This window comes from Nipponia nippon, unplaced genomic scaffold, assembly GCF_047370975.1.
Source record: "Nipponia nippon isolate SJK-2023a ecotype South Korea unplaced genomic scaffold, ASM4737097v1 scaffold_2, whole genome shotgun sequence".
Taxonomy (NCBI): Eukaryota; Metazoa; Chordata; class Aves; order Pelecaniformes; family Threskiornithidae; genus Nipponia; species Nipponia nippon.
Genome location: NW_028262336.1, coordinates 102,316,743 through 102,334,025, shown reverse-complemented (window position 1 = coordinate 102,334,025; position 17,283 = coordinate 102,316,743). Strand labels below are relative to the sequence as shown.

The 17,283-nt window shown below is 40.8% G+C and overlaps 1 protein-coding gene across 2 annotated transcripts in view; it reads left to right on the top strand.

The window, feature by feature from the left end:
• The first annotated feature begins 1,915 nt into the window (after nucleotides 1–1,915).
• NEK5 (NIMA related kinase 5) overlaps nucleotides 1,916–17,283 on the top strand; it is a 28,647-nt gene continuing 13,279 nt past the window's right edge. Inside the window, exons 1-10 of one of the 2 annotated variants that reach the window (XM_087758804.1) lie at nucleotides 1,916–2,032; nucleotides 3,803–3,899; nucleotides 4,951–5,048; nucleotides 7,010–7,093; nucleotides 7,200–7,270; nucleotides 10,188–10,274; nucleotides 11,400–11,454; nucleotides 12,965–13,165; nucleotides 13,261–13,333; nucleotides 14,952–15,088. In XM_087758804.1, the coding sequence (XP_087614930.1) occupies nucleotides 1,916–2,032; nucleotides 3,803–3,899; nucleotides 4,951–5,048; nucleotides 7,010–7,093; nucleotides 7,200–7,270; nucleotides 10,188–10,274; nucleotides 11,400–11,454; nucleotides 12,965–13,165; nucleotides 13,261–13,333; nucleotides 14,952–15,088 (1,020 nt within the window). Of the gene's footprint in view, nucleotides 2,033–3,802; nucleotides 3,900–4,950; nucleotides 5,049–7,009; nucleotides 7,094–7,199; nucleotides 7,271–10,187; nucleotides 10,275–11,399; nucleotides 11,455–12,964; nucleotides 13,166–13,251; nucleotides 13,334–14,951; nucleotides 15,089–17,283 lie in introns of both variants that reach the window. The other variant, XM_087758803.1, reaches the window with a different exon arrangement.

The following is a 17,283-nucleotide window of genomic DNA, read 5'->3' as shown; positions in this document are numbered from 1 at the left end:
AGCATGGCAGGGGAGAGCAGAAACGCTCTCAGCAGAGTTCTCCTGGGGAAGCTGTTCTGGACGGTGTCCCTGTAATAAATAATACTAGAGAATAATAAATGCGAGAAGCTTTAGGAAATTCGTAGTTTTGGTACGGAGCCATTTCGTACCGCACCTCCCGTGTTGCGCACAGGCTGGTACTCGAGGCTCTGCTGGTACTCGAGGCTCTGCCAAGGATTCAAGAACTCGAGGCAGCCGAGTTTTGTTTTGGGCCACCCCACTCCTGTCGCTGACCTCCCAGAGCAGGAGACGCTGGCCGTGGGACGAAGGCGCGGCCTGCCGGAGGGAAGGGCGGCTCCTGCTGCTCCCGCCGGGCGGGGACCTGGCCGCCGCTCCAGGGGTGGCTACGGGCGCTGCCGCCGCCGCCCCGCTTCAAACGCCACACCTCCGCCGGGGGGCGCGGAGCCCGGGCCGGGCTCCTCCTCCTGCCCGCGGGGGCTCCGGAGGCGGCGGGGCGCACGCAGGTATCGCGTCCCCCGGCGGCGGACCGGGCCGGGTCTGGCCCAGCCGAGCCGAGCCGAGCCGAGCCGAGCCGAGCCGGGCCGGGCCGGGCCGGGCCGGGCCGCAGGGGAGGGAGGCCCCGGGTAGGGCTGCCCGCCTGGCGCGCCCCGTCGCCCTGGCGACGGCACCACAGCCGTGGCGGGAAGGGCGGCGGAGAGCGATGCCCCGGCGCGGCGGGCGGAGCGGCAGTCCCGCCGGCTTCCCCTCCCCGCGCCACCTCAGGCGCCTCCACCAGCCCCCAAGCGGGAGGCTGTAAACCGCCACCCGCGACTTTCCGTACGTCCCGCTGCGAGGGAGGCGGTTGAGCCCCACCACCCTGCCCCAGGTCCGGCCCTGCCGCCTCCGCCTGCCCAGCGCCCCGCCTGCCCGCGGAGGCAAGGCCCCGGGGGTGGGAGGCCCGGGCGGCCCGCAGGCCGGGGGCGGCCCGGTGGGTGAGGGGGCCGGGCCCTGGCGGGGAGCGCCGGGGCCGCTCGTCACGCCCGTGCGTGGGGCCCACCGTTCCCGCGTGGCTCCTTCTCGCCAGTGAGTACGAACAGGAGCTGGCTGTGACCCAGATACCTAAATTACAAACGCCCGAAGGTGGCCCTGCGGGCGCTGTCGGAGTGGTCCTCAGACTGCCAGTCATGGAGCCCGGGCTCCGCAGGTGGCCTGCGACAGAGCTTGTCTGCCCCTCCTGACAGGGAAAGCCTAGTATCTCAGCGAACCTCCCTTGCTACAACTCAAGCCAACTAATAACAACAGTTTTACAGTGTTTTCTTGTATTTAGCTGTGTAAGTTTCCTTACAGACACGTTGCAGGTACCCAGTGACATGACCGTTTCTGCCCGAGGTTTCCAGATGGCTGCGGATGCCTGACTGCGCTTGGATGTGGTCTCCGGCAAAATGCAGTGGCTTTTCTTCTTGCTGCCAACATCGAGTCACACTAGTTTAAACTAAATCAACATGAAATAGATGATAATTTTATTTTTTTCCATTAAAAGAACAAGGCTGTAGTATTGTTAACTTCAGGAAATCATGTCAGACTTTCCAAAATCAAATTATAATCTTACATTCCTACAGTACTTCTGAGTTAAAATTCTCATATTTTAACTTTACGGTGTACTAGGACTAAGCTTCAAGCTCTTCTTTATGAGACACTCATAAACTTGCTGCTTGTTGAAAGTTCAGATCCGCAATAATTTGCAGACTTCCAGGAGATGACATTTGTAGGAAGAATCATCATAAGTAATAAAAATGTAATAAAGATGATAAAAATGGGAGTCTTAAAAGGTAGTGTCTGTTTCAGTAGTACAAACTCGGATGTTATAGCACTGACTACGTGCAATACTAATTTGGGGACTTTTTTATTTTAGACATTGCTTTAAGACGAAGACATCATGGATAAATACGAAATCGTTAAAAAAATTGGAGAAGGATCTTTTGGCAAAATATTCTTGGCAAAAGGAAAAGTGGATAATGAGCAGTGTGTTATCAAAGAGATCAATTTCACTAAGGTAAAACCACAAAACCTGAATGGTAGCTGTTTACCTGCTTGCGCTAATTGCATTTAGCTAGGGTATGAACTGGGGTTATGTTTTATCTCTTTTGTAGTTCTGTCTCGATTATATAGACTTAAACTTTCCGAAGACTGTACTCTTTGCTAATTTAGTGATTTTACAAGCATAGACGAAATATGTATTTTGATATTGTGTTTACCTTTTACTGCATATTTGTTCTTTTCAAAACTTCTCTCTACGTACAATGTGTGACACTACCTAATTCAAATTTTATAATAGATGATTCAGCTACAATGAAACTGTTGCCACTGAGATACATTTCTCTAAACTTTTTCATTTCCTTTTTTTTTCCACATCCATATTTTCAGATGTGAGTAATTCACAACGGAGTCTTTCCAATTCTCATTTATGTTTATGGGAGTTTGATTCATCTCGTCTAATTTTAAATTTCCATTCTGTAGCTGTCAGCATCTGAGCTGCTTGGCTAGACTCCCTTTCTAGGAGAACAAGAGAAATACGTATTTTTAGGAAGCATTTGATCATGTGTGTTTTAGACTTCTGTTTTAGAATGAGCTGAATCGGGCCATAAAAGCGCTCTCTTTCGTTCTGTTGACTGCAGAGGCAGGTTCGGGTGACTAGCTCGGATATGAGAGGAATACCACCCCTATATCTAGTTCCAGCAAGACAGGCAATTAAAATCCCTGTGATTTCAATAGAGGGGTTTCAGCAGTCAATTTCAATGAGTGCCTATGTGCTTTTGACACATCCTTTGCTATTCTGGGCCACACTACTGAATTTCTAATATATTAGAGAATTGAATTAGAGAATGATTTTTTATACATCAGTTCTAGAAAGAGCTGTGTAACTTCCAGATTCAAACCTAGAAAAATTGATATGCTAGTAAAAACAGCTAAATAATAAAAAAAGTCTCTCTATGCTCATGACCAATAAAACCCATGCATTTCTAATCTTAGATTTTGATGTACGCAAAATAGAAAAATGGAAGTTAATAAAATATTATTGTGGATCCCACTCGTTCAAAAATTAGGAGCTGGATACAGAAAATTACTACTTTGAAGTCATAAGATTTTTTTATATGGTAGAGTGTGTTTCATTCACTTTCTGATTTTTGAATCTCTCAGGATTACATTGCAAAATTATTTCTTAAGAATGAAGGTAAGAAACTTTTTATAAATAAAAGACGACGTTTTGATGGATGGATAATCAGACATGAATTTTTAAGAAGTAATATTGATGAAAGTGTGATCACAATGAACCAAATAGAAGTTTTCCATTTAATGTAACAGGCCAAAGAGGTTCCCCGAAATGTTGCAAGAACTCATAACACCAGTAAAACGAAGGACTTTTTTCTTTTTACTTTATTCTTTCAAGATCACTCATATTAAGGATGCAGAATCATCTAGACCTTTACTCTTCCAATACTTAAGGGAAGTTTAACTTTAGAGTTTAACTCTATTCATCAGCTAGCTTAGCAATAGCGTTTGTGTAAACAGTTTAAAGGTATAAATCTGCCTGTTTGTAAAATGTCATAATGTGGTTTGACTTCAATAACATTCCAATATATTTCCAAGCATACACTGCAAATTGATGTTGTACATTATATGTACATCATATTTTATAACAGTTCTACATCACCTTGGTACACCGTCTTTTTGTTTTTGTGGGAATGGTTTGATAATGATGTAACTATTTTTAAAAAGAGCTAAATATATCGTTGCTAGCATGGAGTTTCTTAATTCTTTGTAGATGCCTGTGAAAGAAAAGGAAGCCTCTCAGAAAGAAGTCATTCTTCTGGCCAAGATGAAACATGCAAATATCGTAACCTTCTATGCTTCTTTGCAAGGTTTACTTTTAACATTTTTGTTTCATTTGTGATTATAGGAGTGGAAGGCAGCAAAACCTAGCTTGTTAATATTGCCCAACCTTAAGCCTGTCCCCAGCCCCTTACTTACCAGTGGGGACAGGTCCCAGCTGCTAAAAATGAACATGAGGTATCGAGTTCTGTCATCACTTGCCCTCTTCATGTGTGTGGTGGGACCTGAGGCACTGTGGCATGAATGCTAGATCCTGGGGTGCCTGCATTGCTTAAGTTGAACTTTAGTCTTTATCTTCAATAGGAGTCCAGAGTTTAATGAGGCTTTTCTAGGAGTTTCAATAGAATAAGAGAGCTTTTCAGTGTAGCAAGAAATAGGTCCTGTTGCCCTTTTGTCATGAGCCATATTTTGAGGTATCACTCAAGGATACAGAATTCTTCAGGACCGAAAGAGATAGAAGGAAGTCTGTTCTCCATGAAAGCTAATTCCCTATATTTATTTTTCCTACTGACATCCGTCATAAGCAATGCCTTATGTAATGAATGCTGTAGTTACAGCTTGTGTTCAAATTGCTGTCTGTGATCAGGACTGTAAATGTTTTAAGGGACATGTAAATCTGGTAGTCTTCTGGACCCCAGAGAGGTGAGAATAGGGTGAGTTTCTGTGTTAAGTAGCCCCTGCTGTTTATTTCTGCTTGTTTGGACACTGTCTACTTTTAACCTTTTCCCTAAGCCTAACTGTATACTTAGTTATTATTGGGGAAGAATCCCAACTATGAAGCATTCTGCTAAGCATTACCTCTAAGAACATCTGTCTTTCTATCAGTGTGGTCTCTTGAGGGTTTTCTCATGTATTTAATATTTTGGTGAATCTTCTTTTAAATATATTTTCATGTCTTAGTTTTGCATCACGTTTCACTGGAAGTATCCATTTTTTCCCTCAGTTACTCTTTGAAACAGAGGAGCAGGTAGAGGATTAACTACTACCTTTTGAAAGAAGGACCATATAAAATAAAAAGAATTTATTGCTGTATTAATGAATAGTAAAGGAATAAAGGAAAAATTATACTTTTCCTTTCAGAAAAGAACAAGCTATATATTGTGATGGAATACTGTGATGGTGGAGATTTAATGAAGCGGATAAATATGCAGCATGGAGTGCTGTTTGACGAGGACCAGGTGAAAGAAGTTATCTTTAGAGGAAAGGACATATTATGTAAAACAGATGGTTTGAATTATCTGGTACTAGCTACTGTTTCTTATCTGGCCTGTTAAAATAATGGAACGTTTTAAAGAAACTTTGGTAATTTTAATGGGAGTTTAGAGTTTGCTTTTTACACTGCTTTAAGATCTTAAATTAATTCCTTAGCAGTATTTTGATGCCATTTTTATTCCCCCCTCCCTCCCATTGCTCCTTCCATTGTGGATGCACTTTTTCTTTGTATTATTAGTATACCTCCTAAGCCATAAAGACTTTCTTTTAAATGGTGTTTTAGAATTATGGGGGGATATATTATAGACAAATTCTTCCTTTGTTTATGCTATTTGCATCATGGCATATCCTGCTTTATACCGAAGGCAATGGTAAATCTCTCATGCATTTCATTTGGGTCAAGACTTCTCTGATGCCATTTAAATTGTTAAACCAGCACAGAGAAACAAGCCCAGACATCTGACTGCTTTTGAACTGTGTTCACATTTATTTTGTAAATAGGTGAGTATGATAGGTATTACAATTCACAGAAACAGAATTTCCCACTATTCCTTACCTAGGCCTTAATTTTTTTACTAACTTTTAGCTTTCTGAAGGAAATTTTCTCTTATATATTGGACTGAGTGTACTGAACTGTGAGGTTATTTAATCATGCGTAGTCTTCCACTTTTGCAGGTACAATGAAAATTTACCTAGAAACTAGATAGATAGTATCCAACCTGTTAGTGGAAATATACTCTAAAGCATAAAAGTGGAAAAAAAGTATTGTGACTTTTCTTTTTGCTTTAGTAGTAAAAGATGAACTCCTTAGTGTAGAAGTCAGTTGGAAGTGAATTACTGGTTCAGTAATAATGAATTTTAAGATCCTATTGGGAGTCATACTAGTGGTAGAGAGAACATGAGAGAAAATAAAGAGATGACAAAACCACAGATCATGAAAACACAAGAGAACCAACACACACAACCCCCTTGACAACGAGACAGAGTAATACATATCTAAAGAAAGGCAAAGGAAGTACAGCTAGAAGAGTGGGTTATAGAAACTAAAGACACATCTGCCAATCACGAAAGGAAAGCAAACTGCCCAATTTAACATAATGTCATTAAAATATCTTCATGTTTTCAAATGTATGCCTAAGAAAGCCTCATTTGTGACATCAGCCCTATTCAGGAAATCATCTGCCTAATGTGAAGCATTACTAAATAGAAGATTATTACTTGAATGAAAGTCTTTCATGACTATCAATTTTCCTAAATAGAGAAGCATATAAGCACATTCTACTTTTGTTTCTGAATTAAGTCCAAAGGCCCTTATTCAATAAAACACATGTATATTTGAAGTTAAATGTATGTTTAAGAGCTGTACTGGGTTAAGGATAAAGGATAAACCTGTGTGCTTCCTTATTATGCAAGTTTCTTCATAGGTCCGTTCTTTCACCACATTTCAGTCCTTCATCCTTTGTTTCTGTTTTTTTCTGGACCACATTCAGTAAGACTACAAATATTATAACTGGGTGGTATGACTTTCACCACTGAGGATTAAGAAGACACTTCCCAATTCTGTCTTAGTTGTTATTTGAACTCATTCATTTCTAAATAAAGGTCTAATATTCTTAGCGTTTTTTGACGTGATTCTTCAGTCCTTGTTCAAGTACTCATCCTGTCACAGTCAGTGAAAACTTGATGGGGATGAGGAAAGTGGAGCAGGTACCTATTTCCATTTAGTTTTGTGATAGCACTAAAAAAGGAAAGGAAAAGTATATGGCATTAATTTAAAAAATATTATTTCTTACTATTTTATATTGTACATGGTCTACATATTTAAAATTTTTTTATTGTCTTTATTTTATATATTTCAGTAAGATGCCCCATTGGACATAAGTCACACAAATTTATAGATATCTGTTCCCTTTAACTTTCACTGCAGATTCTGAGTTGGTTTGTGCAGATCTCCTTGGGCTTGAAGCATATTCATGACAAGAAGATTTTACACAGAGATGTAAAAGCACAGGTAGTAAAACTGGTACTGGAGAGGGGGTGATTTTGTCTTGTAAAAATATGCTTAAGAAGCACTGCCATGTTTCATTTTCGCATACCAATTTTGTTTTTATTTGCAGAACATTTTTCTTAGCAATAATGGAAAGGTAGCAAAGCTTGGGGACTTTGGTGTAGCAAGACAGTTGGACAGGTAAGCAACTTTTTTAATTAGTCCATGACCTACACCAAATAGCTGTTTCTGAATGTTCAGAATGCAACCTGAATGTGCAAATTGTTTGTGGATTCTGCTTGTTCAAGAGGTCTGGGATACAAAGGGTCTGACACTACGTTTTTTTCTGTTATCCTAAAACATGCCATATTCCATGGAACCACAGATGTATCTAGCCTAGTAACTGAACTTCTGTTATGTATGGGACGTAGGGTGGGGAAACCCCAGTCTTTCTCTGTCCTCTGTGGAACTGACATAAAGAGACTCTGGAGGCACAGCTCCTGCTCTTGCAGGTGTTGATAATCACTTCTGGTCCCTCATAAAAAAGAAAGTGAGGAACATTAAAAACTTAGTGAAGAGCCTTAAAAAATTAGAAAAAGAGTATAAGAAAAGATTTTTTACAGATTTTCTTTGTATGTCCTCCAAGACTCTGCCTATATTAATTTTTAAAAAAGGGCCAGAACCCACTCTCGGGGCCTGAGAATAAATGACATGGCATGGCTTGCATTCGTACGGCTAAGCTGTGTTCTCTCAAAGAGGGTGGCCTTATCTTTACTGACTTTGGGGACCAGGTTGGCCTATCCTGCGTAGTGGCCAGGTGTTGTCTAGGAGAGTGCTTTTTGGTGTGGCCAAAACATTCCAGGGGGCATGGTAGCAACAGAACAATGCTTGAATTTGGTCTCTTTTTGAGCCGCTTGATTATCTTTGACCTTGGCAGGATATTGTGGCAAAGAAGGTCCACAATTTAATTAGGTAATGTGTGGAAAGGTAATTCCTCTGTTGATAATTTTGCAGATTGTCCCTCTAATATCAGTCCTTCTCAGTTGCTTTGTACTCCACCTGCTGCAACTCGCTTGTTAAAACTTTTCCTATCCCTAAATTAAGTCAGCGTAAGTTTAACCACATTTCTGTCTACACAGCATCAGTAAAGAGAACAGATAGCTTTAACCAAAACAGACATTTTGCTCATTCTCTTCAGTTGTACTTAACTGTGTAGATGTATTAGGTACCTTTATGCATTCTTCACATGGACATACGGCCCATGTCATTTCTGTCAAGGCCCCATCAGGGTGGCTTTGGATGTAGGCCTACATAACCTTGCCAGTTCAGTGGTGCATCAAAGTTAGGAAGTCTTGCTGAGAGTTGGAGTATATTGGATCAGCATGTTTGGATAGTACCTTGATCCAGGCCTGCTCTTCTCCAGGGATATGCCATGTCGCTGTTCTAGGTGCAGTCTCTGCCAGCTCTCGTACCTCTGTGGTGTGTTCCTTTGTGAAGCATAGACCTACTGTCAGTGCCTCAGCTCTCCACACGTAAACTACTTATGCAGAAAGTGCCTACCTTCAGAAGTGTTCTGGGGATAAGTGCTTTAAGGATTGCTCCTACACAGCAGAAAATAGGAAGTAAACCTCAGAATTCGAATGTCCAAGTACAGACTTTTAAAGAGTATTTAATAGGCTTTTACAACAAAATAATTGGAGCTTGATAGTACTTTTCTTCATATAACAAGTGAATTAAGTTTCTCAGGCTCTCTTTTCCCCCTCTCCTGGGGTATACAAAGGCATTTTCATCTCCATTCTCCAAAATGTAAGATAGTGTCCAATATTTTTACTTGCGGTTAGGTGTCTGTGGCACCTCTGGCACTCATACTTCATATATTCTATAAAGAGTGTGTCCTGGTTTCAGCTGGGATAGAGTTAATTTTCCTCCTAGTAGCTGGTATAGTGCTGTGTGTTGGATTTAGCATGAGAATAATGTTGATAACACACCGATATTTTAGTCGTTACTAAGCAGTGCTTATGCTAAGTCAAGGAATTTTCGGCTTCCCGTGTTCTGCCAGGTGCACAAGAAGCTGGGAGGGAGCACAGCCAGGACGGCTGACCCAAACCGGCCAAAGGGCCATTCCATACCATGTAACATTATGTTCAGCATATAAACCGGAGGGAGTTGGCCGGGGGGCGGCGATCGCTGCTTGGGGACTGACTGGGCATCAGTCGGCGGGTGGTGAGCGGTTGCATCACTATTTTTTCCTGGGTTTTGTTTCTCTCTCTCTTTTTTATTGTTTTCCTTTTCATTACTACTACTATGATTATGTTTTATTTTATTTCAATGATTAAACTGTGCTTATCTCAACCCACAAGTTTTCTTACTTTTGCCCTTCCGATTCTCTTCCCCATCCCACTGGAGGTGGGAGAAGGGTGAGCGAGTGGCTGTGTGGTGCTTGGTTGCCGACTGGTGTTAAACCACAACAGAGTGTAACTTAAACTTTATTGACATCTAGTATAGAGTGAGAGGAATCACAGTCTGTGAGTACCCGTTTCTCTCTACTGACTTCCCAGTGACTCTTGATGACATCCACAGAGTAGATACCTAAAAGCAAGTGAAATGAATCCAGCTGGTGCTATTTGGCTACACTTTCACAAGTCAGCACCAAAGATGGAACTAGAATTCATTTACTCCTCCTTTAATTTCTGGACAGCACTTCCTCCTTCCACTGTTTCTGGCTTGCGTGACTGACTACCACCTCCCATATTGTTACTTCAATAAGTATGTTGGAGACTTCTAATATTTTGCAGTGTCTTTGACAGCTTTCAGAATTCTGTGTTAATGATAAACATTCCTTGAAAATGTTGATTACAATAGTGGTAGAAAGTGGGGAAAAGAGAATTCTTGTGCTTCCTGTTGAAGTGTAAACACTCTCCACTATTAAAATAGTTGGTCATTTTTACACAGAACTGGGAAATACTTCATTTTTCTTGGCGTGTTCCATTAGTCACCTATTTGGAGAGCAGAAATAATGTCCCCCATGGCCTTTTCACCTGGGGCAGAGTAGCGTCTAGTTCAATTGCTTATAAACTTTTTCAGTGTGTAAGCCTTTTTGTTCATTGTGTTTCATTAGCACTATGGAGTTTGCCCATACCTGTGTAGGGACCCCCTATTATCTGTCACCTGAGATCTGTGAAAATCGACCATATAACAATAAAACGTAAGTCTCTGTCTTTCCTTCATATGCTTGTGCATGAGGGCATGCAGGCACGAGAGAACTTATTTTAGTAATATCATGGTTTAAATCAGTATTTCTGCAAGGCACCAGAAATTTCACGTGTCACCCTTTGTGAAGTTTTATATTATTGTGTACAATAATTAGGTGCATCAATCATATACAACAACTATGTTACACTATGCAACACTGTCAGTTGTATTTTGACTCACAGTGTCCAGAGTATAGCAGTCATGAATTTGTTGTGATTCGTCTACAGGCTTAACATAATTATATTTTTTGTTTTTATAAAATAACTTGTACTTTAAACTTAAAGTTCAATCTCATTCTCTTTTAATACTCCTTGTTAGTAGTGGCATGAAATGTAAAATAGATTTTTTTTTCCTTTGCTTTATTGGCTTCTCCATCATATACTAAATTTCTCTCTGTGTTTCCAACATGTAATAACCAATGCAAGTATGGATCTTTTCAGTTCCACGTTCATGAATTTTTGATACACTCATTTGTGATTTATAAAAATACACTAAAATGAAAGCTGCTAGGTTGGCAATTCTGGAACTTTGCAGTAGCCACCTGCAGGAAAGACAAATAGGTCTGAGAATTGTAAAGGCTCACTTGGGCTTAACACAAAATACCAAAATAACAAGTTGAGAAGCACAGAAAAGTCAGGAGCTGAATGAGCTTGACCCCATTTTTTGTGTGTGGGATGTGGTCAACACCAAATATCCTGAAGCCCAGACTAGCATCTCAGCTCTAAGGTGCTATTCACACAAGTTTACTCCCTTATTGTCTCCTTACTTATCAAGTCAGCCAGAGATAGCTTTGCCCTTCATCCTGCTAGGAATATTAAGGAGGCATTCCTTATGTCATGTGCCTTTTCCAATGATAATTGTAGTACCTCGTTAGGTATCATAGAAACATTGGTACCACAACTAGAAAGAAATGTTATGTTGTTCTTTTCAGTGCATCTTAAGAAAAATTGAAAGTTCACCAATATTAATATGTGATGGAATAATGTTAATAAATTTGAGAGCTGAGAATAGGTGTTGATGACGTGTATGAAGATATCATAGTCTTTTCCCTGAAACTTTAATTACTTTTTATTCACAGAGATATTTGGTCTCTTGGCTGTGTGCTTTATGAGCTATGTGCACTAAAGCATCCTGTAAGTACCATAGAATCAGATCAATATCATATTATTAAAACAGATAGCGGGCAGCCTGCAAAAACTGTAGTAATAATAGTATTCATAGGCAGCTGCTGGAATTATTTTCGATTTACCTACTGATATTAAAGAATGACTGACAGTGTTTAATTTTTGTGTTGTATCTGCTTTGTACATACTAAAATACAATGTATTATGTTGTATTTCTACAATTTATATATATGTACACACACACATCAAACATGCATTTACTCTTTAAAAAGTACAAAACTTTTTCAAAAGGCAGATGAACAATTTAAAGAATTAAAGCCAAACTTCAAGGTTAGGCTTTAGGCGTATAATTTTACTCATTGCTATTTGAAAACACCAACCTATACTTACTAAAGAGTTTGAAACCCACGTTTTCTTAGCAAGCAGTTTGAGTCCCCAGAAGCATTTTCCTAAAGGTTTCATTTTGTTTGGAAGCACATTCGTGCCAGAAGATAACTGAGATAGATAGCATCTTCAGGAAGCTGTGTTGTTCTCAGCCTGGTCTGAGCCTCAGTTAATCCTCAGCCTGTGAGTATTATGTGGAGAAGAGAACACAGCAGAGACTAATCCCGACAACAGGAAACAGATCAGATTCCTGGGCCCAGTAGAAGTTGACCTTTTGCTGGGCTTGGATGCAGAAGAAGGCAGAGCAACGCTGATAGGGAGAGCAATTGTGCTGAGCTGAGACCAAGGGGATACCACTGAGGAAAATTCCAGATTTCACAAAGTGAGAAAGCATTAACATTACTACTTATGAATATTAGCTGTTTTATTCTGTATTGCTGCCCATTTTTTAATTTGAAGGCAGGGACTAGGTGCTGATGTAGACAGGAAATGCAAATGAAGTTAACGCAAATTTTGTTTACAACACCTTCAAAATAAGTAGGTAAATAAAGTGGTAATTTTAGAAAGAAGTTGCTTTCAAAATTAGTTTTGCCTGCCTAAGGCCCTAAAGATGGTATTGGTGCTGACCTGTTAAGAGATCTGCTGAACTGAGAGGGCTGAGTCATCTGCGTGGCATCAGTTGTTAAAAATCAGATTATACCTTGGTTCCTGAGAGAACACAGCAGGCAGAGGCTAAGTTGTATGGAGTGAGGTTTTGAAGGTGAACGCTGTGAAGATACTATGTATGCAGGTCTCTGTTCAACAGCGTTTGGCAAAATAAATCGTGTTTCATTCTGGAAAAATTGCTACTGTATGGCAGCAGAGTATGAATAAAACTCTTCCAGGTACAAAAGCTATTGGACCTGCTGAGTTGTGCAACTGAAACAATTAGAATGTAACCAGAAAATACAATCAGAGATTGGTGATATTAATTTTCCACAGCAAACTATGGATAGCGAGGAACCATTTGTGAAGAGATTGCATAGCACAGGGCTTTTGTCAGCAAGTACCTTTTTTTTCCACGTTGAGGTGTCTAGTCCATAATTTTCAAGCAGCAGTACTTACTGTCCTCTTTTTACTGTTTTCATTGATGAAGTTTGAAGGCAATAGTTTGCACCAGCTGGTGCTGAAGATCTGCAGAGGACATTTTCACCCAGTGTCTCCCAACTATTCATATGACCTGAGGATATTAATTTCTCAGTTGTTTAAAAAATCTCCAAAAGATCGACCATCTATCAACTCTATTCTAAGGAAGCCCTTCTTGCAGAAGCTCGTTCTCAGGTATTTGCCCCCTGAGGTAAGTGCCTTGTACTGCTGCGCTGAGAGAAAAATATGTATCAAAGTAGTATAAACGGTTCTATCAGATACCTTTTTTTCTTGTAGATAACACAGGAAGAACTCAGTCACACTGTGATACATAGAAAAAGGCCTTCAGCAGCACAGCCTGGAGCCGAGCTGATGCAAGGTAATGATAATAATATATTTCACATTAGTTCTGTGCTAACATTTGTTAGTTATGATACATGTGATGGCTGTAACTTTCTCCAGCAGTCTTTATTGCACATTTGGATACAAGACTTTTAAACAAATTTAAAAATAAAAAGAGGAGAGAACTGCAACAGCAGAAACATCCACCCCAGACAGTGCATCGCTGTCCTGTTCACGAAAAGACAACTTTAAGACCAGCTCATTAGCAACATTCAGCTAGAAAAGCTGCCATAGAAAAGTGCTGAAACATTAATCTTAATTCTTTTAAGAACAATTTACAAAACTGAGAGGCTTTGGTCTAGATGTGATTTAGGTCCACCACATGAAAAACATCCTTACTTCATTTTGCCAAGCTATGTGCAAAAATGCAAAAGTCTTGCAAAATGTGCTCTGTGGTATTTTACAAAATAGTAAAAATGTGTTTTACAAAATATTATAAATTAGATCAATTCTGAGAGACAAGGAACTCTATTTGCATTTACTGCTCATTGATAGATCAGATCGTGTATGCACATTCTTAGAAAACATGAATGAGACTAAATGGTATCTCTGTATGAACTGCTGAACACCTGGCATGTTTCTGGCAGCATAACCTTTTCCTCATTCTATATTCTTCAGTATATCATAATTATTCCACAGATTAATCTTTGAAAGTATTAAAGTAGTTTAAACAGATTTGTGAAAATAAACCTTTGTAGTTACTTAACTACACTATGGACTTCTTTTTTTTTCCCCAAAAAAGTTCTTCAATAGTGTAGGAACCCATGTTATTTTGGAAATGACTTTGAATGAGATTTGTGTGTCTTCAGGTCTAATGCAATTTTGATAGAGGCACCTGAACACCTAAGTCACTTAGGCATTTTAAAAAATATCTGTGGTCATATACTCATAATTTTCATATATTTTATCTCCCAGACATGATACTCTCATGATCATTACTCAGGAAAAATTTAAAACTCACTTAGAAGCTACTTAATCCTAGCAAAGATACTACTTTTCAGTATTGCAGCTAAGGTATTTGCAAAATACTGACTGACCAAACCGGAATGGTATGTACTTTTATTTTTTTCCTACATGGGGAACTGATAAGGCAGATTTTTCACTTTTCAGCCTTTCTTTCCGAATTTCACAAATACTACAAGATTGTCTAGCGATTTGTAGAATACTGAGGGCTAAGTTTAGAAAGGGAATGCCTAATCGGGTAGACACCTAGCCTCCAATGAAATCTGAGCCTAAGAATCAGACCTCCTATTTTCTGGTTTTGGTACTAGCATCAGATCAGCATTCTAGTTTATAGGGGTCTCCCTTTTATTCAGTGTGCTTCTTTGCAAAACTAATCAATAAGATACACTTTACATGAGTGTGACAAATCATAATATTTTCAAAAGCATGTCATTGTAAAAAGCAAAGGCAGAATGCCTAGGAAGTGAGAAATATGGTGATGATGGTGATGGTGATGAAAGGATGTAAGCAGTGTTTGTGAGCCCAGCCTCTCAGTGTTAGGTGCAAGCACCCTACTATGGTTTGCAACTAAATGATCATTAATCATGTAGAGAGCACAGAAGGTAACCTTTTAATCTTTTGTCATTAAAAAGCACATAAACTTCAAAAAAGGAGAGTCCAGGACCAAGTTTCTCCGGAATCTGGAATGGTGGTGCCTGTCAAGAAACAGGAATTATTTCAAAGAAATGATTGGAAGCCTCCTTCAAGAGGGCAACAGTCTATTTTTCAGGTACCGTGCATCCACATTCTCATAATATTTAATCATCTTCAGAAGGCAAATTGCTGCTCTTAGAAAAGTCCCTTTAAAAGGCCTTTTTAAGATATATTAAATTCAGCTTAACGCCTACACTAAGTCGGTAGAGACAGTTAAGCATTCCTGAAGCCTCAGAAGAGGTGTTCTAGAAAGCCTAAGTGGAAAACACCGAATTTAGGCTGCTTCAGTATGGTCCTCTGTAACAAAAGGAGTCAGGCATGCTTTGCATTTACATTTGCACAAAGGCAAATAAACTCTGTGTTTGCATTTTTGCTATAGAAGCAAATACACTGATCCTCTTCCCTCAGACCTTCTGAGAGCCCATTCATGGGCAAAACCACTGGCACCCACTGCACTTGTCTCAGATACTATTACAACAAACTGGGGTCAAACCCTGCAGCAGAAAGCCCCCGTTCTTCACAACCACTTGTGTCCCTCACTCGTTTCCCACCTCCTTCTTTCCTCAGGCTGGATATCAGCTGTATGCTGTCTCCAGCCTCTTCCTTGGCATCACTTCATACCTTTATGTTTATCTTCAAGAGCATGTAGTACTGCCTTGGGTGCTGGTGAACACAGAGCAAAGCACATTTAGGATCTGGGAGCTCCCAGCAGTAATTGCACAGTGCAGTTATGGTGGATTAACTGATGGTGGGGAATCGTGGAGTTCCCAGAACTGCAGCCCTCAAGCAATCACTTACACTACCTATGGATAATACTGGCCCTGTGCACAATATAGGACTTAGTTTTCCTCATAGTTACATTTGTGCATATCCAATGCAAATCCAGAGATGTATTAAATTAGGAAGGTTAAGTTTCCTTTCACTGTGCACAGCTGTAATCAAAGGCAGAATTTTGTCCACAGTGTTTTGATCTATGAGACATGCTCTAATATTAACCCTGGGAAAGTTTTCACATTCTTTCAGCATCCAAATGAAGCAGCCAGTTTGCAGGGTTGCAGGGATACTTGTGTAGTGTCATACTTTGAATGTGTTGCTTCAGGAGTCACAGAATGGTTGAGGCTGGAAGGGACCTCGAGGTCACTTTGTCCAGCATCCTACTCAAGTAGGGTGACCTAGAGCTGGTTGCCCAGGACCATGTCCAGACAGCTTTTGAATATCTCCAAGGAGGGAGACTCTACAACCTCTCTGGGCAACCTGTGCCAGTGCTCAGGCATCCTCACAGTGAAAAAGTGTTCCCTGATGTTCAGAGAGAACGTTCTGTGTTTCAGTTTGTGCCCATTGCCTCTGGTCCTGTCACGGGGCACCACTGGAAAGAGCTTGGCTCCATCCTCTTTGCACCCTCCCTTCAGGTATCTCTATACATTGATTAGATCCCACCTGAGCCTTCTCTAGGCTTAACAGTCCAAACTCTTTCAGCCTTTCCTCATATAAGAAGCGCTCAAGTCCCTTAATCACCATTGTAGCCTTTTGCTGGACTCTCTCCGGTATGTCTGTGTCTCTTTTGTACTGGGGAGTGCAGAAATGGACACAGCACTCCAGGTGTGGCTTCACCAGTGCTGAGCAGAGGGGAAGGATCACCTCCCTCGACCTGCTGGCAATACTTTGTCTAATGCAGCCCAGGATACCATTCGCCTTCTTTGCAGCAAGGGCCCATTGCTGGCTCATGGTCAACTTGGTGTCCACTGGGACCCCCAGGTCCTTTTCTGCCAAGCTGCTTTCCAGCTGGACAGCCCTCAGCATGTACTGGTGCACAGTGCAGGACTTTGCACTTCCCCTTGTTGAACTCCATGAAGTTCCTGTGAGCCCATTTCTCCAGCCTGTTGTGGTCCCTCTGGATGGCAGCACAACCTTCTGGTGTATCAGCCACTCCTCCCAGTTTTGTCACCATAGAAGCTTATCAAGTTGATCAAGCATGACTGACTTACCCGTGGTGAATCCATGCTGACTACTCCTGATGATTTTCTTGTCCTTCATGTGCCTGGAGATGGTTTCCAGAATTAGTTGTTCCATCACCTTGGTAGGCATTAAGTGAGGCGGACCAGCCTGTAGTTCCCTGGGTTCTTCCTGCCCTTTTTGAAGATATAAGTGACGTTTGCTTTCCTTCAGTCCTCGGGTGCTTCTCCTAATCACTGCTGTGATCATTCAAAGATAATAGAGAATGGCTTTGCAATGACATCTCCCAGCTCCCTGAGTATTCGTGGGTGCATCCCA